General features: G+C 40.3%; 1 protein-coding gene across 2 annotated transcripts in view; it reads right to left on the bottom strand.

The window, feature by feature from the left end:
* pik3c2a (phosphatidylinositol-4-phosphate 3-kinase, catalytic subunit type 2 alpha) overlaps nt 1-24,223 on the bottom strand; it is a 44,526-nt gene that overhangs the window by 8,741 nt on the left and 11,562 nt on the right. For both annotated transcript variants that reach the window (XM_084934125.1, XM_084934126.1), the window contains exons 3-20: nt 17,782-17,879; nt 16,349-16,509; nt 11,949-12,069; nt 10,721-10,832; nt 10,498-10,577; nt 9,514-9,577; nt 8,945-9,091; nt 8,814-8,847; nt 8,336-8,576; nt 5,133-5,255; nt 4,849-5,016; nt 4,434-4,551; nt 3,715-3,857; nt 2,109-2,300; nt 1,888-1,981; nt 1,631-1,725; nt 1,314-1,494; nt 1,104-1,208 (exon numbers count right to left, since the gene is read on the bottom strand). In XM_084934125.1, the coding sequence (XP_084790251.1) occupies nt 1,104-1,208; nt 1,314-1,494; nt 1,631-1,725; nt 1,888-1,981; nt 2,109-2,300; nt 3,715-3,857; nt 4,434-4,551; nt 4,849-5,016; nt 5,133-5,255; nt 8,336-8,576; nt 8,814-8,847; nt 8,945-9,091; nt 9,514-9,577; nt 10,498-10,577; nt 10,721-10,832; nt 11,949-12,069; nt 16,349-16,509; nt 17,782-17,879 (2,277 nt within the window). The remainder of the gene's footprint in view (nt 1-1,103; nt 1,209-1,313; nt 1,495-1,630; nt 1,726-1,887; nt 1,982-2,108; nt 2,301-3,714; nt 3,858-4,433; nt 4,552-4,848; nt 5,017-5,132; nt 5,256-8,335; nt 8,577-8,813; nt 8,848-8,944; nt 9,092-9,513; nt 9,578-10,497; nt 10,578-10,720; nt 10,833-11,948; nt 12,070-16,348; nt 16,510-17,781; nt 17,880-24,223) is intronic.

Raw genomic sequence — 24,223 nt, 5'->3', positions numbered from 1 at the left:
GATTAGTGATTTCTCTACGGTTTTGATTTATTCGAGGATGTTTTTAAACCTGCATGTTACTCAGAAAAGACAGCCTGTGAACATTTAGCATTTTCTGAAATGTTATCATCCAGTAACTTCAGCAGGATAAACAAAGTAATGACTTTGAATAATGTAAAGACAATTATATATATATATTTTTTTAAATTGCAAAAAATCATGCCTGCATAAATCATACGAGCTATATAAAAGGTACAGCAAGGTTTTGATTAAGGCTCACAGGATGGGGGCTCACACTGGCAGCTGTCATTTTTGTCCTGGTTTGTAGTTGATACCATTAGAGAAGTAGCTGTAACATTTCTTAATACATTTACCAGTGCTAGAAAGCTTTATTGTGCAGTGGTTGGTGGAAGAGAGTGGCTACAATTAGTCCGGTTCAGGACTTCTTCATCAAATCATAATGTGCACAGTAGTACATTTTGTCCTTTTTGCATTCAAGAGGACAGAAAATGTTAACAAAGACCAAACTTTGAGAGCCATGGATGTAAAACTTAATATAAATTTATATTTAATTGCAAATTAACTTATAGCTGGCTCTGTGAAAGCTAAAATGTGCAGACGGAGGCAGGCAGCATGAGTCACCAAATGTAATCCTTTGTGTCTCATCTCTCACAATTCCCATTGTGCCAAGCAGTGATCCTCCTCTTACTTAGAAGAGTACAGCATTTACAGAAGTATAAATACATCATTTAGGGGATCTCATTAACCATGATAACCATCTCTGTAATATTTGGGAATATTTGTTCACATGCTTTATATTTTGTTGAAGTTGTAACTTAAGAAGCTCATTTCCTCAATTGTTTGAACTGAAACATTTACAGCAGCAAAATTCAGCTGAGGTTTTCTTCTATTCCTGCTCTGTGGTTGGTTCCATTAAACGATTATTGTATTTATTCTCTACACTTGATAATTTTGTCATCAGATATAGTCAGTATAGTGTAAAAGGTCTGCTGAGCTGGATACAATTTTAAACAACACATAGTTAATGCATAGAGCGCAATCCTTTTTCTTCAGGTACAGCTAATGGTTTCAGATAATTATTTAACTGTGTTTGTGTGTGTTACCTTAATGTTTAGCTCCTTTGCCACCAGACTGGGGCTGAGGGGCAGTCGGCAGCTGTTCCTCTGAAAGAAGTTCTGAATGTTTTCAAGGCCCTCCTGGAGTGCAACCTAACAAACGCAAACATGCAGATAGGTAAATACACATACACGTTTAGAAAGGGCATTCTACATGGCCTTTAACACACGCACGAACACACATGTGCACATGCTAACCTGTCGTGTAGATCCACCAGCCTGTCGGACCCTCTCAGCAACGGCTCCCAGCAGCGTGACCAAGTGAGTCTGCTTCTCCAGCTCTGCCCTCAGCTTGGCTCCGCACAGACACAGCAGGGCACCCAGCACCCGCTCATAGCGCTGTCCCCAGGTGGAATCTTGCACAGCATCCTTTAGCAGCCTGCAACCATTGTAGATATGGTGATGACCACTTTTTAAAATACATTTTCTTCACATCTATCACATGATTTCTCATATACATGTTCTTAAAGCCTTTAGGATTGTAATTTTTATTTATTTTTTTGCTGTACACTTACCAATAGAGGTAGTGTGCTATGTTTATGTTGCCTTGTGCTCTGGACAGCAAGAACATGACGAGGGCGTTTTTTAGGTGACACTCAAACTTTATTGCCTGGTGGGCATATGAGGAAACAAAAAACAGACTTTGAATTTTAACTGAAGGAATTGTGATTGAGCACATGAGAAAAAGAATTTTAATAAAGAGGGAATAAATAGATTTAAAGTGGATGTAAAGCACATATTTTAGTGCAGACCTTTGTACATATAGCTATACCTGTACGAGCTGTGGCAGGTAGTCAGCCAGCTGATCATCGCTGCTCTTCTCAATCCAACTAACAGCCACGCTTCTCACCTCAGTATCTGCAAACCTACACAAACATACATTACAATGAGAGATGGGAGACAACGCACACATTCTATCCTCCTTTATATAAGTAAGGAATTTCTGTATTTGTAAAAATCTGTGTGTGTCTAAGTACTGAGCTCACACCGTACTTTGAGTCAAGTAGCTCCAGCGCTGTTACGGGGGGCAGGGTGGGCCAGTGGTGCAGCAGGGAGTGAATATGAGCCATGCTGGCCCAGTCCCAGCTGGGCGCACTGGCCAGTACCTTAGGGAGGCTGCTGGGGTGGTCCCTCCGACAGTGGAGCCTATGGTCCCACAGCAGCTGGTGGTCTGCTCGCTTCAGCCTGGGGACAAAGGAGGGGGGGGGGGAGATATGTCTAAATGCTGTTTACATAAAATTAAAAGAAGGACTTCAACTCAAAAGTTTTGATTTGGTCATGACATCTCAAAACTCAGAAATCTCAAAATTATTAAAAAGACTCAAAAGTGATATTTAAAACAGAGACTGGGCCCTTTCAGCAGAATCCTACATAATGCAAAGCGAGCAATAAAATCTCTATAGTTGCAATGCACGTTTAAACAGGAAACTGAACACAAATTGGAAGAACTTCCTCCTTTTATGGTTACATATCTGTCGCATGTTTCACTAAGGTCGACTGCTAGTCCCTGAAAGACAACTAAATCACTTTTTGATGCTCTGCTTTAAACCCAAATCCTGGAGATTACTCCCCCCCCCCCCGACCCCTCAAATAAAAAACTCCAACTTGTACCTGACCCCGACCTTCCAGTAGTAATAACAATTAAACTGCCTGCTTCAGGGAGTAAAGGAGTGTTGCACACACAAAAAAGACAGCTCCCGCTACATCAGCACTGATGTGGCTCCACAAGCCCTGTGTCCACAGAGGCTACAGAAATGAATGGACAGGACAGCAAACAGGCGGTGAGAGCCCAGTGAGAGAGAGCTCTGCGTTAAAGTGCTGGTTGAGTCTCGCGGATGTTGGCAGCGTGGAGAGGAGATTTGGCCGGCAGCAGGCATAAGAGAGCATTTAACTGGGCCCGTAGCAGCTGGATGAACACAGACACGCTGGAGCAGACAACAGAGAGGCATGTACTGGGAACTGTGGCTGGCAAAGTCAGCAGCATCTTTTTAAAATCCCTTCTTAAATCTATTAAGTCTAATGGATTTTGGGTGGCCTGAAAGAAAGCCAAAAAGCTGCCGGCTTAATGGGAGACTTAACTAGAAATACTCTTTCTGTGCATATCTTTTTAAACTCTCATAACCCCAAGCGCTGTAAGTCTAGTACAAGCCAAACTGGCATCAAAAGGGCAACGATTAGAATTTGAAAGCGTATACATTAAATTTGATGAGGTGAATTCTATTACAAAGACTGCCTTACACATCCTATTTATAAGCTTTAGAGTCATTTATCCATTTGCATGAAAAGAAAAAAAAAAAACAAGGAAAAAAATTAATAAAAAGAATATCGGGTTTTGTTGGATTTTGGACATATGAAGACAAAATAATTACAAAAATTGAGAAGTTATTAAATGCAGCAGTTGCTTCGAGCCTCTTGAATAACATCTGTTACGTGCATCAGGCTGAGTAACTCCAAGACTCGCTCTCTAGTGGTTTTAACTGATATCAGTGCTTTTATTTGACACCGCAAAATGCTGATACATTAACTGTTAAATACTTCTGAATTATGCATTACAATCTTTCCCTTATACTTTAGAAAAACACAGGGAATAATCTCCTACCCAAAATTGGAAGCTCGGCTGCAAATTTTCTCCAGTTTTCGTCGGAGGTCAGGGTCCAGCTCCTCCAGTGTGTGGGGCTCAGGGCTGGGGGCTTCTTTGGGTCCAACATACAAAACATCCACTGGTGAGTTGGGGAAGTTCACCTGAAGGTAACAAAAAAACACCAGAGCAGGGCTCAGTTTATTAATAGGACTAAATTTTTAATCGGGAAGAAATTTTGAATCAAGGTGTACAGTAACCTCACATATTTCTGCAGAGGAACTTGCACACCGGTATCTACTTGTCTTTTAAAGATATTCTCAACAAGCAAAAGCTGAAGATGTCTGCAATCACCAGGAAAGCTACAAAGTGTCTGTTGATGTTTAGGGGTCCAATACTTTAGGCAGTCATTGCCGGCAACAGATTTTCTACTAAACGTGATGATCCTGTTTGACTTAAAATGTGTCCAGTTGGTTGTAAACAACTACAGATGTACTATGTGTTAATCCAACACACTGTTCTTTGTATTTGATGTAAAATGACTTAGTTCAGCATCATGAACAGCAGTGCTAATACCAATCATATGCAATCATGTTTCCAAAGAACATTTGTGATAAAAAAAGATAAAATAAATAAGATGTAATGATTTGCACTACAAAGAAAATACATCAAAAATGGAAACTTAAAAAGAAAAGAAAAAAGATAGTTGGGAAGAAGTCTGCACTAATGTTGTTGCCAACCTGCAGTACGATTCTTTCTGTTGGTACCCTCTTGCGGCTGCCTGCAGAGCTGGCAGCAGCGGCCGCTCCCTGGGCAGACGTCCACAGACACAACAGTCGGGTGCCCCTCGCAAGCACTCTGCAAAAACAGTCGGCAATAAACAACAAGAGCAAGCAATCCTAAGAAGAATGGCAAGAATATAAAGTTTTATGATCCTTTAATGTTAATTTCTGGCTTGCTAATTTTTTTTTATATTTTTTGTTTTAGAGATTCAAAAAAGTAAAAGTTCCTTTACTTTCATCGATTACTTTTAGTGATTAAAATAACATGTAATAATACAGAACGTGTGATAACTAATATGAACATACTAGGTAAAATAAGTGAAAAACATTAAAACATAGGTACAGCCATTACCGGCTGCTCTTCTTTCCTCACCGTCTGAAATCAAAGAGTGGCATTGAGACCTTGCCCAGCACTTCTGGGGCTTTCCTTTGCTTGTTTGAGTCTGGGGAGCCACTGGCATTCTGATTCAGCACCCCAAACAGAGCCAGGCTCAGTATGGACTCCAGTGGGAGCACAGCTACTGCTATGGGGAAATTGATCCTTGGACAGACAAAAAGCAGTGTCAGCAGCATGGACAGACAATACAAATATTACATTATTGTTTGAAAAAACAGAGAAAGAAAGTGAATTGAGTACACTGAAAAGGAAAGACTTACAGTTCATCCCATTTGATGTGGTAGAAGAAGCTCTTATACGTGCCCACTCTCTTGGACTGGACTGGTTTAAACAAGTTCTTGCCATTGTGGGTGAGGGAACACACCAGGAAGTACTTCTCGTAACTGAAACAACCCCAGAAAACATGTGTGGTTATTTGTCCACAACTAATTGCATGTTCTACTGAACACAGAAAACATTGGGCAAAACACGGAGTTCTATCTAGTAGAACTCTAGTAGTCTGTTGATGGCATGTTGCTAGAATAAAGGTATATTTAAGAATAATACAGTTGAGATATGTCCATATGGGAACAGAGGGGCACTCGGCATTACTTGGTTGCGCTGAGAGGCTGCAACCCTTTCCATCCATCACAAACAGGCTGCGGAAGAAGGCACAAGGCCCAAGCAAAATGCAGAAGATGGGTAAACTGTTCACGACAACACTTAAATGTTACTTGTGTTGTGTCCTCACAGTGTGTAAACCTTGATTAGTCTCATATACTGACAGATGATAATGTTGCAGTTGTATTTTATATTTCTCTTCACTTGTGTGTTTGTTTAATTGTAAATAGCTTTATAAGAAAACAGGCAGACACAAAACTATAACAAATCATTTCAGCCTATGTGAAGCTATGTTGCAGCTTAATTTAATCTGTTTCTTTTTTTAAGACCAGAATACACTGAAAATGTTTGCCTATTTTTAGTAATGCACTGTATCACAGGTATACAGTTAAAAAAAACCCTTACAAATATGAACAAATGAGGCTGTCTTCTTCAAAGGTACATGTAAGTGTGTAGGGACAGGGGGGCGACTTCTTCGAACCTTCCAACAAGTTTACTGATAAAAATACTGACAGTAGTGCATATATACATACTGCTATTATTAAGCCATGAACATCCATCACAGGTTATGCGAGTCAGCCTGATTACCTTAATTACAACAAGAGCATGTATTCAAGGAACATATTTAGTACCTGCTCACACAGAACTAAAAAAACTAAAAACCTTTCCCAGACTTTCTCAAAGGCACCTCAGTGATATTCATATCGTAGATTCAACCCACTATCACTGTGTCAACTTGTGTCAAGCAGAGGTTTGCTAAGATCAGGCTCTAGAAAACATTGTTTGTTATGACAGGGAAGAAAGAAGAGGAGAAGGACAAACCCCAAAACAAAACAAAACAAAACAGGTATATATGATTACATTCTTGCTGCCTTAATTCTAACGAAGAGTCCCAGAAACCCATGATTAAGCCAAGCTATGAAATACCAGGCCCTGAAACTGGCGCCGGTTGTACCTGTGCTTGGATAGAGCAAAACTATCTGGAAAAAACTATCAAAAACCAAAAAACCATCGACAAGTACAGTGCTGTCAATGCTTGCACACCAGTAGACCAGAGATAAGGTCTAATCATCTCACACCTTTGTGACTGAGCCTGTGACTATATACAACACTCTAATTTAAGTAAGGCTTCCGTTCTCTTGATATAAACTAACAGCAAAAAAATAAACGGCATCTTCAACATACTGCATCTTTGATGCATAAAAAAAAAAAAAAAGTCATCCAGTATTTAATTTTTCACACAGATCTGTTTTCAAAAAGTGATTTCCACACGTGCACCAGAGCATGTCTTTTCTACCTAACAGAGAGAATGTAAATTTGAACGGCAATGGTTGAAATTGAAGGTGTCGAGTGGATGTCACATGTCCTGTCTCCAGCACAATCTAGTTGGCGTTTTCAGTAATGACCTTGAGTCTGATGCAGACCATATTCTGTTGTATACTAAATAAATAAAATATACATGTAAATAAAAGCAAACTGATAATGTATTTTCACTACAATCAGCCTGATCTGCTGCTCAGAGCCATCTGTGCTGGCAGCTCTACCACTAGCCGTGGTGTCTCAATATGCTGGCTTCTACTGACACTCCAGATGGAGGACATGCTAGCAACAACAATGCCAAACGCTCAGCTTCAGTAAGGCAGCACTGGTATAACACCACAACACAAACATACTTAGCCACTAATCTGGGACCAGAAATATTGGAATCACTGTGTCCCTCTGCTATAAATATTTTTGGAAGGATCCTCGGAATAACTGTCACTGCAGCAATGTTTGGTGCTGGCTTAAAACAGCTGCTGGAAGAGGCCAAACCAGAGTAAACAGGCCTGTTATTAGACAGTCCCTCTCTTTATAAAAGGCCTAAACGGATGACCAGAAAATTACTATTGAAGGCACACTGCAACAATCCAAAATGAGAGATTAAAAACTCTTCCCGTCTTACAGTCAGGGTTACAGCTCCTTTTTTCTTTGACAAGAGCATACAAATTATTTTCAGATGTTTAGAGATCCTAACGTGGAGGGGGTTTGTCAGAAATGCCCTGATGCTGTTCACCAATGCGTGACAGAGCTGGGAACAGAAAATTCGGTTCAACTGTGTTCCAGACGCACTGAAACTGGACACTGGCATGGAAAAATAAGACACGGGGAGCAACACCAGTGCCATTTGTTTAGTAGAAGAAAACAAGACATTCTGTGACAGTACAGTTTAAGTGACTACTGCTTATTCTGGCACCAATGAAATATGCTCCTCATTCCTAGCTGCTAAACAAATTGTTACTCTATAACACCACATTTGTTGAATCTTATATTGCTATTTGCTAAAAGAGATTTTATCGCTTCTTTGTTCTTGTAAGCATTGCATGCGCCTGCAAAATGAAGCAATTATAACTTCAAACTGCTTTCCACCACCTTCTGTCTTTCTTTGATCTTATCTTGCATAAGTAAAACTGGGTGAAGTGTGGGTGGTACTAATAATACCAAGCAAGTGGGTGATTGTTCATCCATTTGTTCTTACCTAAAAGTTTTAATTATCCTACAGGAAAGAATAAAGTTGTTCAAAACAGCAGCCTTGATAAGGTTTGGCAGAAAATAAAATGTTTTGTTGCAACAAACTTTCAACTTCAGGTTTCATGTGGTTTTCAGCTGTATGCACAAATGACCAGCAACTGGATTATAACAAAGAAAATGCAGATGAAAATGAGAGATCTGTACTTTGTAAAGTGTGACCTACTATATCAACAAGCAGGAGTTAGTTTGTTACAAACACCCAACACATGTAGATTTAATAGGTGTCCCGCATAAATATAATCACCCCACCCAGTATGTTTATATTCAGATCTGCATTCATCCACTGACTGCTTACCTGCTGACCCAGTTGGCTGGTATGCCGTGCAAGGCAAACAGTGTGAACTGAAGGTGGTCTGTGGTGCCAGAAGCTTCTTTGCTTCTCCTCGCTTCCACAGCGTCTCCATCGGTAACCTGGGGCAATGGAGGGGAGTGGAAGGAGGAGGATGGAGAGGAGAAGGAGCGCAGGTAGAGCTTGGCCAGGTCATAGATGGCCTGTGTTAGCAACGCCATGCTTTCCTCCACAGGACTGGTGAGACCTGTGGATCCATGTTAGGTCAATATGTTATTAACAATGCATCTACAGCTCACTGTCGCAGTGTATTGTAGATGGGAGAGCAAACACAGTACATGATTTTAACTTCATTTTCCTTAGACTGCAAATAATTTGCCAAAATTGTAACACTTTTCAACAAAAGCTGTTTCATCGTAAGGGGTGACAAAGAACTTTGAGCTGAGCTGTTTGAGTCTCACTGTATATTATTTATAGAACTTACCATTTGATGACTGGCCAGATGATGTCAATCCCATCTAGAAAGGAAACCATGTTGGTCTTAGAAAGGCAAATGAAACTAAGCAATGGTATGAATGAGCTAGCATGTGTGTGAAGTATATATGAAGAACGAACCATGGGTGAGCGTGTCCTGGGTAAATTGACAGAGTGTCTTAGTCTTTTGACTGCCTCTGTGATGGCTTGGGTCTCCACCTCATCTAAAGCACAGCACATGTTCTTTACAGTCTGCACCAGCCGATCCACTGTCTTATACTGGGTACTCTAAACAGAGACACAGAGCAGGTTAGTACAGCAACAAACTTCTGCATGCTAAAATTGCATCATTTAGTAAACATTATTTCGTTCTGGAGAAGGTAGCTCAAACACATCTTGAAGCACTCATCAGCAACATGCCAGTTTTAGGGTTGTATTGTCTCACTCCCCCATTCAGGCTGCATTCAATTAACTCACAACAACAAGCAATGGCTGAAAAACATTTTTCTAGAAAACTGCCTTCCAAGAATGACCTGGTTTACTAACACGCATTTCAACAGACACAAAAACGGGCAGGGAATTTGAAAACAATGTTTGGGGTATTTTACGACACTATTAGTTTTTATTAGACTAAACTTTGAATTTTTTTTTTTTTTTTAAACAAACTACCATCCTAATCATTTAACAATATTTTCTCTAATCCCACGTACCTCATTCTGTAGGCAGATGTTGACTTGATTGTGATAGCCTTCCAAATAATCAGCCAGGCCTTGTCTTCATGAAGAGACACAGATATTAGGTGTGATCAAACAGTTCTTGAATCAGAGACATTGAAAAAGACACAAAAAATCCCCCTCCAAAAACAGATGAACCTCATGTGATTTAAATTTGGCGAATCCCTCCATCCAGACAATCTTCTTGCTGACTTTTGCTTTTAGTGCAGCTGCCATTTCTAGATCGCTCTGTGAACATTCTGCTTGTGTGTCCCTCCATTGTTTTAAAACTATTACCTTTCAACTTAATTTCCATTTTGGGGAACGTGATGAAGTAGTAGGGATACAAGTCTGGTGAGCAAGACGGGACAACTGTGCTTATGTGGCAAAAAAACAAGAAAAAAACAAAACAAAAATCATATTTGTTTTCAATGAGTCGTGTTTGACAAGTGCTATAGTTCTTCTCCCTTAGACACCTCAGGAAATTACATAGGCAATATCGACACAGTGCTGCCTTCTTCTCTTTGAATGAAAGCTGCTGAAAAGTGCTCCATTCAGAGCTGGGGACTCAATTTTCAACACCATTTGATGAATGTATATTTGCTCTTGGCATACATTTGAGAACCAGAGTGCAGAATGGCAGAGTGCACAGTAAAAAAGGGGTGAGAAAGAGACTCCCAGGGAGCAGTCTAAAAATAGCAGCAGCAGTAGAAGCCATCCAGAGGAGAAGTAGACTTTGAAAGAAAGCCAAATTAATATCAGGTAGAGTTTATGTTTCTTCTGGGGTTTTTTTTAAGGCTGGCTTCAATTATTTTTTAATCACATCTAACTTTTCTGGAAAGAGCCAAGAGAGGATTTAAAATAAGTAAAATAACAGTAGGAGTGAAAATATAGGACTAATCATCAACTGAAAATGGAATACTAAGTCTGCTTGTTCTGAAGTTGTTTGTGACATTTCTAACTAATGTAGGATGCTCAGACCTTGTGACATTCTCCTTAAAAGGCCTCTCCACCAGGCCCAGGTGCTTCTCTAAGTCTATGGTAGACTTGTCATCTTCTGCCTAAGTAAAAGAAGGAAAACAGCAACAGTCTATCAACCAAAAGTATATCAGTCAAAACACGATTTTACCATATGAAGGCTGCATGTTGTTGGTTTTCAGGAGTGGGTAAGGAGCCCATATGATAGGATGACAGAGTAACTCACAGTGCGTGCCAAGTCCCTTCTCATAGTTGAGTGAGAGAGCAGTTGTAATGTGATCTCATTCTCCCACTTCCTGCAGTTCTGAACGTACTCATGGCTGCCCAGGCTGTGTTTACTGTGGCACGTAGTGACAGATAAAAAGGGTTTAAATCAAAAAAGAAAAGAAAAAACAAACAATTATATGTTAATATTATAGAGCAGTTGTTGAAAACATTTTAAAGGAAGGTTTTAACAGAAAGGGGTTAACCCACTGATGGTGTATACATTTCTCTAAAAGACAAAATAATATTTGCTTATATTTGTGCCTATTTTTAGCAAATGGGCCATTCAATGAAAACAAAATCAATCAATGCCAGTGACAGAGTTACAGACCCTCGAAGAAAAATTTCATCCCAGAGGTGGGATGAAATTTTGCACTTATTTTTTCCAGCATTTTTTAACCATGATAACTTCCTAACTACAGAAGATAGACATATTTAATGTTCAGGGCTAAAAAACATTTGTATGCTCTGTTAAAAACAAAATAAATAAATCAGTATTTTTATACTCGCAGTGTCAGATTCTAAAGGGGGAAAAAAAAAAAAGATTCCTTTTATATTTAAAGAATCCAAATCTCTGTTTCAATAACAAAACTGTGTCTGTGTGACAAAAACAAGCACTGGTACCTCACATATTTTTATCCATTTTTGATGAAAACTCTGAAAACTGTATTTTTGGTAAACTCTGTAGGATCATATTATCAAGTGGGATATGGTGCTGGTCAAAACAAGTTACCGTTCTCCTTAAAGGTCTTAAAACACATGTTGATACCAGACTCATATTTTTTCTAATACAGTAAAAGTTTTCCTTGCTAGCTTACTATAAATTCCAATAATTCAAAGATGTAATCCATAATAAAAATACAAGCACTTAAACAACATATGTTTAAAAGTATAAAGTGATGGTTACATACATAATGATTTTACAGTAAATGGTATTGTAGTTCTGAGTGTAGCCAGTGCAAGATTATTAAGCTTTATTCCAGCAAACGGTCGTGCAACAAACACAGCATTAATTTAGCCAGCAACTGATGATGACAGATTAAACACGTTGCCAAGATAGGAGACTCACAGACAAAGAGATGAAAGAGAGAAACTGAGAAAGAGAGTAAAAAAATGGATGAGAAAATAAACTTATTAGAAACTCCTGGGAGAAGTGGCTTCTCACATGCCAGTGTATTAGAAATACTCACTTTTGTAGCACCTCCTCCCGGCCACAGACTTTGAGCAAGTAGCTGGAGAAGTCTACCTTGTCCAAGTCATCATGGACCCAGCACAGAGTCTGACTGATCAACAGCTCCACTGGAGAACTCACTTAAGGAGAAAAAAAAGGTATGAGAATTATCCAGAGACAATAATGAAGAAAAGAGAAGAAGGTAATCATGAAAGAGAGGTAAACGTGGAGCAGAGGCAAAAGATGGAAAGATCAACAGATGGAGAGGAAAAGGTAATTATGGAACAAAGCTGAGCACACGACCTACTGGGTTAGCATTAAAAAATACATTTGGAGCATTCTCAAAACAATTTACCACAACATACTAAATACCTGACAAACAAAAAAAAGACTAATTTGAATTAGAAAGATTAAAAGGTAAATAGCCAGTTCCAATGTTGCTTTTTTTGTGAGACTTGACCACAATAAGTTTCTGAGGCTGTTAAAAAGCTGTTTTTGCAGGTGTGGGAACTGAACTCTAAATCTTATAGTGATCAAAATTCCTTTCTAACCACAAAACACATCCTCCCGGGTTCTGAACAGCTCGTGTTTCATATTTCAAATCAAACCAGTTCTCGAATCAAAGGCATTACCGCAGAACGCTGTGAAATGATATTAAGTAAGGGGGATTCTAGGCATTTGCGTGTCCTACGATACCTGATGTATCAGGCCAAGCGAAGCTTAGGTGGAGAGCGTAACTTGACACACAGCAGATTATTCTGCTGTTTACCTTCTTCAACTGAGTTTTTAAGCACACTGAATATACATAAACACAGGCTGACAGATAAAAAGACAGACACAGACTCTTCACACACAGAAACATCTAGACGTTGGACTAAGCACACATGCTCAGGTTACTTAAAAGAAGTTCATATTGACACACACAGAGCTGGACCACCCCTGCCTAAAGCAATAACACACCACCCTCCACCCTTTGGAGGAATGGTGAGGCTTTTCTTGCTGCTTAAGCAAGCACTGTAATGCCTGTGTGGCAATGGTGGTCATATATGTGCTACAAGAGCATTTTATAACAATGCAATTACACAGACTATACCTCTCCTTTTGGAAGTATTCTGAACTGGTAATGGAATTGCCAGCGGGCATATTTGAGGGCACCAGTTACAAGAGGAGAACATTCCGAAATCACATACTGTTAACCATTTCACACATGACTGGGGAATGGTGTTGGTGGAGTCACACTTGAACAAAAATATTAATGGTTGATTTAGTGCACGTGCACGCACGCACACAGAACTGAAAACAAAGTGAGACCAACAAAAGTTACTTTTTGTTACAGTGCATGTCAAATCCCTTTTATGTAGAATCCAAGTAAGAGGCTCAGAAGTCACTCTACACTTGTTAAATCTACAAGGCAAAGATCGGAAAGGTGTGAAGAGAGGAAATAGAGATTTATATTTTTGTAACAAGTCCAATTGTCAGAGAGAATCAAAGAGGGGGAAAAAAAGAAGAAGAAGAAAAAGAAAAAGAGGCCCACAACGGCAAAGGGAAAACCACAATAAGAAGAAAAGTACCATGCTAAAACATAACAGAAAGTGGAAGAGTTTAAGGTTGATAATTAAAGCATACTGTATTAGCGATTCTATGATACTAAGAATTTCAGGCCATCCATCCGTCCCATGGGGGCAGCAGCCTAAGAAGACCTCCAGACTGCCCATCTCCACAGCCACCTCCTGTAGCTATTATGGGGCGAACACCATGGCATTCTCAAGCCAGCTGAGAAATGTAATGTCACCAGTGTGTCCTGGGTCTAACCCAGGGCCTCATTTCAGTGGGACATGCCTAACACACCTGACCTAGGAGGCATCCTAGGCAGAGGGCCAAACAACCTCAACTGGAGAGCCCTGACAGCTTTCAGAGGAAACCAGTTTCCGTTGCTTGTATCCACGCTCTTATTCTTTCAGTCACTATCCACGGGCCGTGGCCAAAAGTGAGGGTGGGAATGCAGATTGAAGAGTACATCTATAGCATCAATTCACCACAGCAGACCGGTACATCGCACTCATTACTGCAGATGCTGCACCAATCGATCTGTAAATCTCTTGCTCCTTCTTCCCTTCCTCTTGAACAAGACCCTGAGATACTTAAACTACACTTGGCAACTTATTCTCCAAGTGGGTACTCCACCCTTTTCCGGTTGAGTACTATGGGCTTAGACTTCTAGGTGCCAATTCCCATTCCAGCCACAGCCAGTTTGATTTCTGCATTTTAGTTTAGTTAGACGTTACCTATTAAAAGTTCTTTCTGACAGAGGTTTTTTTTTGTAGGTGAAAGATTTAAGAAACATGGTGTTGTCGTCTCTCCAACACCCTCCCAGCAGCAGACGACAACCCGGGTCTCTTAGAATTTCACTTCTGTCATTCTCTACACATTTACTTCTCACTTCAAGCAATTCTCATTCTCTTACGCGAAGTCTGTACCTTTGGCACAGAGTTTCTTCATAAATATCATTCTTTGGTTTCTCTCCTTTATAAATCATCTCTTTACTCCCTTTAGCTTGTCACATTTTTTGCTCCATCCTCTTTTGTAATTCTTAAATGTATTGCTTCCTCCCCTTCTCACTCTCTTCTATCTTCCCTCTTCAGCCACAGTATGTAAGGAATCCCTGAGAAGGCAGCAGCAGTTCACAGCCAAACTTTACAACAATCAGTTATTTCTCTGTCGGTCTGTTCTCTACAATATGAGCACAGTCAAAGATTTCAGAAGGGCACAAACATTGTTTTTAATAAAATACACTTTCATTTATAATAAGAAAATCAGCTGCAAGTGGATGCACCACTAACAAAGTCACAAAATTTTGAGGCTTCCACAACAGATAAAAGAAGATGAGCTACTGGGTGATAAATAAGAGAAGATGAAGATCAAATAGAACGTGTGAAGAAAAGAAAAAACTGAAAAAGATGGAGACAAGAAGGTGCAGAGTAGATGGGAAAAATTTCTCATGTGGCATTTTTAATTTGTAGTTTCTGAAAAAAGGACAAGACCAAAAAGTGGGTGAATGAAGAGCAACACTGAGAAAGATTTAGGGTTAGCTTTGAGTTGAACTAATGAAAAAGACATCACTCATGGACAAAAGAACCCTATTTAGAAAGTGACTGGGAAGACAATGTAAACTATGATAAGAAGCAGGAACCTACAAAAAGCAAAAAAGTATTAAATACATTTCTCATAGGTTTTTTGATTTTGAACTGGGCTTTTCAGAGTGGTGCCTATGTCATAAGTTCTAGGTCATAAGTAATATATATGTACACACTAAGGCCTGAGAACGTCTATGTCTAAGAAAATACGTTTGGTGTTAAAACGAAACAAGCATCATGTTTTTTTTTTCGGGTATGGACACAGACAGTAAGATGCAAAATAATCTAGATATACACTCACACACAGACACACTGATCCTCAAGGACCCAGACAGTGGTGAACTTGGTCACGCAGTTGGAATAACATGTCCAACAAAAGAGCGCAGTGGACTGCCTGACAGCCTCCAGTGTGTTTGGCTTCAGATCCTTAAAGACATGTCAGTCAGAGTGGTTGTAGATTTGTATGTGAATAAGGAGGGGTTAGCCAATTACAGCTCCCCAAATAAACAGGGAACTAAACCAAAATCCTTAATAGGACCTTGAGGAGGGAAAAAAACACAACAAAAACTAACTCCACTTCCTTTTGCCCAACATGGCTACTGAATGGTGAGGGCACAAACTTTTATCTGTGTGGAAAAGGAACATAATATAATTCCCACGACAGAAAAAAAATGAAAAGAAAAATGTGTGTGCGAAGAGTTTGGCAACTGTGAATGTTGTTTCCTCCTTCAGAGCTCTCTTATCTGAAATTGGAGCTGCTCGCTCTTAAAGGCAAAGAGGCACAAGTTTCCTTTTTAGCCGATTCACGTGGTGTCCCATCCGTACAGGAATTTGGCATTTTGCACCAGGAAGCACTGTTTTGAAAGTCGCTAAGAATGGATCAAGCGATTGTCTGAAGAGTCTGAACCACAGGTTCACAGAATCATCATCAGTTTTTCAGCTTTCTGACTAACAAAGACATTGCCTATGGACCCCCTGCAGTAAGGAGATGTGCGAGTGTATAAATTGGATTTATGACAGTAGTTTTTTTGTTTTTGTTCTTTTGCACCAACAGCAAACTCTTTGGGCTTCTTAACAGGTTATTATGCAACAATTTTAGAACAGTTTGAGATCAAATAGGGGTGCATCCAGCAAATAAGCTAAAACAAACTTGACACCTCTTTGGTTCCTTCATAGTGGCATTTGTATCACGTGACGTATCAAGCACATATTCTGTCCTTTCATCCTGTAAAGAACTGATTGAAACACGGCTCATACAACAGACAATTTCTGTTCAGATGCTTACCGTCACAGGTGAAGGTTACAGGCTGCTGAGAATCAGAGATTTCGATAGAAACCTTGACAGAACAGCTATTATCACCACCACCATTTCTCTGGGTAATGACAGGGCTAAGGACGAAGCCAGGGTTGGTTGCAATGTCATCATGAGAGAATTTGGAACGTAGGCTGGTAGGGGGAGAACAAAAATGTTAATAAAGAAAAAAAAAATCAGAATACAAACGTACAGCACTTTCTGCTGTTCATATTTTGGTCTACTTGGCCAGTGAAAATACATTAGGGGAAGCCAAGGCAAGCCAAGCATATGAATCAGCTGGCTTGGATGAGACTACTAAATGCAGGATGGGCAGCGTAACAGGAAAAATGGATGGAGGGGAGAAAGGAGAGCAAATCTGAATAGCACATTATGATTACACACATGGAAAAGATCCTATAAAATCACTGAAAACCAATTACTCTCCAGTCCCAAGAAGCTTCCATAAGGCCTCAAATTAGTCATCTGTAAGTGTCTGATGTTGACCGACAATGTTATGAAAATGCCCCCCCCACCCCCCCACCATGTTCTCTCAACAGAATCCATGCAAACCATTTGTTGACCCACAAACATGCAGGGAAGTCATTGGGCAAACGACAGTGGGTGTTGACTTTATTAACACAATGAAAATGGATTCTCCAAGCAGAGCGTCATCTTTACTCCACCCAAAATAACTACCGGAGTGAGAAATTCTGTACAGCCTCAAGCAATGAAGAGAATTGAAACCATGCAATTAAGCAAATGCATGCATGAAATTCTATATTTGGTAAAAGCATCTTTTTAGGCAGTCACAACCAACTAAAAGTAATTTCTGTGGCTGTGTGCTTCACTGCCTACAGGCCGCACTAAAGGGGCAGCCTTTGGATCAAAAAAATGAAACCAACATCCAAGTGCAAAAAACTGCAGTTAGTGTAAATGTCACTTAAAACTATCTTAAAATTGACAGAATCCCACATGCCTAACTAAAAATGTTTATTTATAGCCTGGAACAAAAAAAAAGAAGCCTTGGCCACTGTGGATTGTTTCCTTTATAAAAACTCTGAGGAGGGTGAATGGATCCTTCAACGTACAGGTGTCTCGACAAAGGTAGCAGTAGCCTACAAGGACTCCCCTTAAACTTAACTATTGACTTGTGACTCCACTCTTTCATCCAAAGATGGTGATTCTTCTGCTCTGAAAACCAATATGGCGAAGAACTGAGACTGCAAACGAGTAACATCTCCCTACATCCATACATTTCCCTACATCCATCATTTACACTGTTTTAACTTATCAGTAGAACTAATGGCTCCAACTTGTGAAGATCCTGTGGTATGTGAAACGTGACTTTGTGAGCGGTTTAATAAATTGTTTCATGTTTATATTTAAGCATATAAAAAAGGCAATGGCAAGCAGAGGGTTCTTACGATGCTATGTCTTCACAGAAGGCAACGATCTCCAGGTTCTGTGCATCCTGTTCTTCCAGGGCGTCATTCTTTACCAGAGCGTTTCCTTTTCCCTTCTCCTACAGGAGCACAGTCAAACATGTAGATACAGAGTCAGAGAACTAGAATAAAACATGAATAACCTACCTACATATTTCAAAACACAAGCAGGGCACAAATAAAGCAGCGGGGGTATGGCTTCAGTGGCATTCGCTTTTAGTACGTTCAATTAAAATCTCCATATATCAGTGTAAAGGTGCTAAGGTTTAGCAATGCTAAAGGTCTTCACGGTAATTTGTGTTGATTGTTGGTGGTGGACTATTGAAAGGGCAGTTTGATTAAAGACAGCTCAGAGCTATGAATCCTACAGGGAATGAACATGTCAGCAATGGCAAAAGCTTGACACCTATATAGTTTCCCAGCTATTTTATGCTGCTGCCTCTTAATCTATGGTCAAGCAGTAGTTTGATTCAAGTCAAAATAAACATGACAACAGCTGAACTGGATATTTCTTACACACAATTTTTTTTCTTTTTTAATCTCAAAATTATTTTAAGAAGTGAGAGTTCTAAATTTGTCTTGATCCAGCTCTGTCACTCACAGCCCAAATCCTGAGACAGCCCACTGGGAGTTACTCCAAGATTCCTGGAGGCTGGCCCAGTGCCGGGAACTCACAGTTACACTGTGCTCTTAACTGTGGTTCGACTGCCAGCAGCTGAGGAATGCACTTCCTGTGGTACAGGAAATGAGAAGTGAAAGGGTCCTGCCCCTTCCGGTGCTAGGCTCTAGGCGGTCTAAATAAAGTGCTCAGTCATGCGTTGGAAATCTGTGACTCTGACATCATTCCCAAAGAAGTCTGAGGACTGTGGGAAGGGAAAGGAAGAAAAGGGATGAAAGAAATATCTTAAATACCATAATAAGAGTTTGGTTCTCCCCTCAGAGACTTCTGAGGAATTCTGAATCCAGTTTTTTGAGGAGCTTGGTGGGGAGTATGGAGCTGAGCTTCTATGTTTTGATGACAATAAAACTGGACAATTAGCTTTTTTTTTCTTTTTTCTTTACAGCTTGTAATGTCCTGCTAATTTAACCCACACAATTCCTTTTATGGGAATTTTTTTTTTTTTTTCAGATTTTCTTGAGCTGCTCCTGGATCAAGTCTTGTGGGTTTTATGGAAGTCATCACACAAGACTTGTGTAATGACTGAATAATTAAACAATGCAAATTAAAAAAATTAATGAACATATAAATGAACAAAAATAATAACAAACAAACAAACATACGGTAACAAAGAGATGGAACGTAGTCAGAACTGACTGGATTGCACTACCGGAAGGCAACATTGCAAACATTGAGGACAGCTACAAGTACCTGGGGATCCCACATGCAAATGAGAACCACTAAGAGGCCGCTAGACAAGCTGCAACCACCAAGTACCTGCAGTGGGTCAGGCAAGTCCTGAGGAGTCAGCTGAATGGTAAGAACAAGATCACCAACACCTACACCCTGCCGGTGATCAGGTATGCTGCTGGGATAATAGGCTGGCCAAAGGAGGAGATGGAAACCACTGACATCAAGACAAGGAAGCTCCTGACCATGCACAGAGGGTTTCCACCCCAAATCCAGCACCCTGAGGCTGTACACTAAGTGGAAGGAGAGAGGGGTTGGGGACTTGTGAGTATCACAATCATTGTCTAGGATGAGACTACAAACATCCAGGAGTACATCAGGAAGATTGTCACAACTGACCATGTGCTTAGTGAATACAGGCAGCAGAAACCCAAGAAAGAAGAGGAGCAAGGGGAGGAACCATCATGGAAGGACAGGCCCCTGCACGGTATGTACCACCGGCAGATAGAGGAGGTAGCTGACATCCAGAAATCCTACCAGTGGCTGGACAAAGCTGGACTGAAAGACAGCACAGAGGCACTAATCATGGCAATACAGGAACAAGCTACTACCACACACGGCAAGACCCCAGGTGCAGGCTGTGTAAAGTTGCCCCTGAGAGAATCCTGCACATAACAGCAAGGTGCAAGATGCTAGCTGGCAGGACATACATGGAATGCAAGTGGCCGGCATAGTATACAGAGACATCTGTGCTGAATATGGCCTGGAAGGACTGAGGTCAAAATGGGATACGCCCCCTAAGGTGGTCCAAAATGACCCAGCTAAGATCCTGTGGGACTTCCAGATACAGACGGAAAATTGGTGATGGTTACAAACAGAGGAAGATGGCTGTAGTGATAGAGCGAAGCGATACCGAATGACACCAACATCAGGAAGAAGGAACACGAGAAGTTGGAGAAGTATGAAGGGCTTAGAGAAGAGCTCGAGAAGATGTGGAGGGGGAAGGCAACAGTGCTCCCAGTGGTAATCGGAGCACTCGGTGCAGTGACTCCCAAGATAGGCAAGTGCCTCCAACAGATCCCAGGAACAACCTCTGAGACCTCTGTAAAGATACTGTGCAGGACCATCAAACTCCCAGGTCTCGGGTAGAGGACCCAAGGCCAAAATTTGGGACCAAAAATCCCTGCAGGGATGAAGTAGAGTGGGTTTCTGCCCTGCAGTTTTTTTGGTGTCAAACTTTGTCTTAAATATTATCATCTACACATTACTCTACTGGAGAATAGTAGCAAATCTGTCAACATGGTATGTCTGAACAAAACATAATTATCAAGGTTGACTAAATAAATAAATAAATAAGGGTCAATTCTGTAACCCGAAAAGTACTGAGTGATCACATTTTCATATGTTTTACTTTCCGCATACATGAAGGAATCTCGGTTCGAAGGGGGAAAAAAGATTTAAACAGCAAACAAAAAAAAAAAAAAAATCAATAAATACATACAGGACAAACAGAGTGAGAGAGAGAAAGGTATCAAACAAAAAAAGAGAATGAAACTAAAAAACAAAATAAACCCAAAAAACAGGATCAAAATCGCAAAAGGAAGAAAATGCGAGGAAAGGAACAAAGTAACCCTCAGAAACCCAGCAAAGAATGAGACCAGTAGAGGATATTTGAAGTGTTTATGTTTGGAGCAGGATTGCTGCACCAAAAACAAACATGGGCAGATAATCCAATGAGGTCGTGTGAGCTGATAGGCATAGTACGTCACACACACAAACACACAGCGGGCTGTACAGTGAGACAGGCCAGTCTTTGTTTTGGTTGATCAATTTTGTTAGACCCAGACTGAGAGATCCTGGTGTCCAGAGTCATGGGAATGGCTTCGTATGCTTCACGAGCTGATTAATCTTTAATGCTCCGCCTCCGTTTACTGTGATGTGTGATGACATTGTGTTTCTGGTTTTACAGTCAGAGTACAACAGATTATGATCGTCATGGTGGCTGGCCTTAAGGGACATAGAGAGTATGCTGTGGGACTGGTCACATCAAACCTGTCAGTCATGTCTTGAACAATTACTTTCATCTCAGATTCTTACTAAAGACCAAATTTTCCACAAGTATACTGGTGTTACCAAATTTCTCCAATGAACGCACCAGTACACAAACTAGTCAAACACCCTTTCCTTCTGGTACAGCATGGTATTATTCAACCTTGCATGCTAGCTTTATTTGCATAACCTAGTTTTGAATGATGTATGCATTGATGGTGAGTGGATACTAGATAAAAATGAAAAAAACTTTAATATTAAAAGGTCATGGATCCCATGACCCTTCGCCATAAACAATGGCTGACAATATAGGTAATGTCTTAAGAACAAAAAAAGAAAAGAAAGGCATGTTTGTTTTTGCCAGCTGAAAAGGAGCTGGGATAAGTCGAGTTTTCTCCAGCTTCAAAAGGAGATTTTCAACAACATTGGTTACCAGCGTTGTCTCACAGCGAGAAGTTCAAATACCTTCATCAGGTCAGACTTTTCAGAGCATAATTTCTATGTTTTTCAAGTGCCCATATGGGATTTTTCTGGCAACTGACTTCCTCACACATATTCCAGGACAGTCATTTTAGGCTAACTGGTGACTAGAAAAGTGATATATATCCAATAGTACAGGGGAGCAATGGTATCCACAGAGAATGTTGTGATCTGCGGTGTTAGCCACTTAAGTAGCTTATGTGGACCACTCCCTTTGAAACTGCTGACCTTCACTGTTGCTTTCAAAGAGAGGAAAAGTCAAAGTACAAGCAAGATGACAGCCAGCTTCTGCTGAATTTGGGATTATACTCTGCTGTGTACATGAACACCATGAATAATGACTTCTTCGAAGTCCACCTGAATGGCATAACCATAGATGCTGCACTACAATTTAGTGTCTCTGTCTGAAAGAACCTTCCTGCTCATTCCCTAGCACACTCATGGACGGAGAAATTCTAACAGCAACATTCTCTGTTATCCAATACTTTGTTTCATTGTAATGTGTCTCTAGTTTAGAGAGTTTTCTACAACACACAAAGCATTCCCTTTTCATCACAATGCAATCACAAGTACTGCATTAACCACTGCAGTTGAAAGAAGCAGTCTTTTTTCTTTTCTACTGGTTCAGTTGTTATTTTCCCACCTACACTTTTACTCTCTTCATCAGCCATTCGTAATTCGGGAGCTTTCTTTGGCTTTCCCTCTCAGTCAACGCCCTTCTCATTCTCTCATCCCTCTTATTGTGTGTGTTTTTAATAAAAGATAAAAGACATCTTTGTAATGTTATTTTATTTCTGGCAATTTGTTTACATGTACTCATGACAAGATATAGTTAAGGATTGACCAACTAAGCCAAAGAACAGAAAAAGTACTGCATTCAAAAACAAGGGCTACTGCGATGTCTGCCTGTGCTTGAGGGGTGCCAACATAGCCTAACTATCATAAAGTCACAAATGTGGTCACAGGTAACACTCAAACACTCTCAGAAAGGCACTACTAACTGTTGTCAAGCTTACCACTTTACAGACTTGCAGGACAGATCTTTATTTTGGTGCACAAAGGCTGAAAAATTACATGAATGTGTTTTTTTCTGAAACCCAACTTTGGTGAGAACTTCTTCCAGCTAACAGACAAAAAGACTGAAAGTTGTCACAAATTATTTCTCATAACTTTCCAAACCTGCTGAGAGGTTTGGAAAAGGTAGAAAATATAACCATATAACCATCCTGAAAAATGTCCCTATTGGCTCGATTCAGTTCGGGGAGACAGGCTTGTTTGTCCTTGATGTCACGCATCAGTTAGTTGGCCACATTCCGCTTCAGACTGAGACACATCAATTATAAAACACAAGACTCCTGCTTAATCAAAATGACATAGATGTAAAATTATCTGTCGTTTTTCCTGGGGTTATATACAACAGTTATACAACACAGGCATACTAAATAACACTGAAAGACATAAAATTTCAGTAATATCTTCCTCAGCAATTGTTTAAAGAGAACACCTAAGGCAGGGGTGTCGAACTCCAGGCCTCGAGGGCCGGTGTCCTGCAAGTTTTAGATCTCACCCTGGATCAGCACACCTGAAACAAATGATTAGCTCATTACCAGGCCTCTGGAGAACTTCAAGACATGTTGAGAAGGTAATTTAGCCATTTAAATCAGGTGCGATGGATCAAGGACGCATCTAAAACCTGCAGGACACCGGCCCTCGAGGCCTGGAGTTCGACAACTGTGACCTAAGGGTTTGAATCTATCCACGTTTTACCAACATTAAGACAGTGACTGACCAGAGTTATTTCTGAAGATGAGCAGCCATCTAAGGCATGCGAGACACATGGCCTAAATGTATCAGAGCACTTCAACTAAGTTCTTGTCAGACGGTCAAAAAGCAGCTTTACCTCCAACATCCACACCTTTCCGCTGTCACAATTTGTAGTTTAGGTGATGTTGACGAATGCCTTCAGGAAAAGAGTACTTGAAAGTCTGCCTTGAGTCACAATCAAACATTTACTTACATTTACTAATTTTTTTTTTTTTTTTTAGGATAAAAATAAACTTGATAAACAGTACCGACTACTTCTGGCCTAGCTGACTAATATTAGCATTCAGGCAAATGGCAAATAAGATGACCCATATTTATGTGCTGTACCACATTGATTTCACACTGGTTGAATGTTCAATGAACATGTGAAATGCTGAAACACTTTTAGAACAATTCATTCTCAAGGGTGGACAGACAGAAAAAGACTAGCATGGATCTGACAATTAGAAACCATAGCATGTCAACGACAAATGTGATGTGTAGTGTTGACAGATGAAATAACTGGTTACCAAGTTATGCAGTGATAAAAGCCAGCACCAATGGGATACCGCTGGTTAACATATAACCAGGTGGTGTAGTTGAGGTGTGATATATGCAACAAATGACAGCCCCCTGTTGCACCATTGTGATGTTTAGAGTAAGACAGACAAAACCCTCTGCAGAATAGTGCGGCCTTACAGCACTTAGAAAAGTATGTCAGCTGTCTAGAGGCCGTGTCACATT

This window comes from Perissodus microlepis, chromosome 7 (genome assembly GCF_051167445.1).
Source record: "Perissodus microlepis isolate ML-2025 ecotype Zambia chromosome 7, ASM5116744v1, whole genome shotgun sequence".
Taxonomy (NCBI): domain Eukaryota; kingdom Metazoa; phylum Chordata; class Actinopteri; order Cichliformes; family Cichlidae; genus Perissodus; species Perissodus microlepis.
Note: the sequence above shows the minus strand (reverse complement) of the source record. Positions and strands in the feature narration are given on the sequence as shown.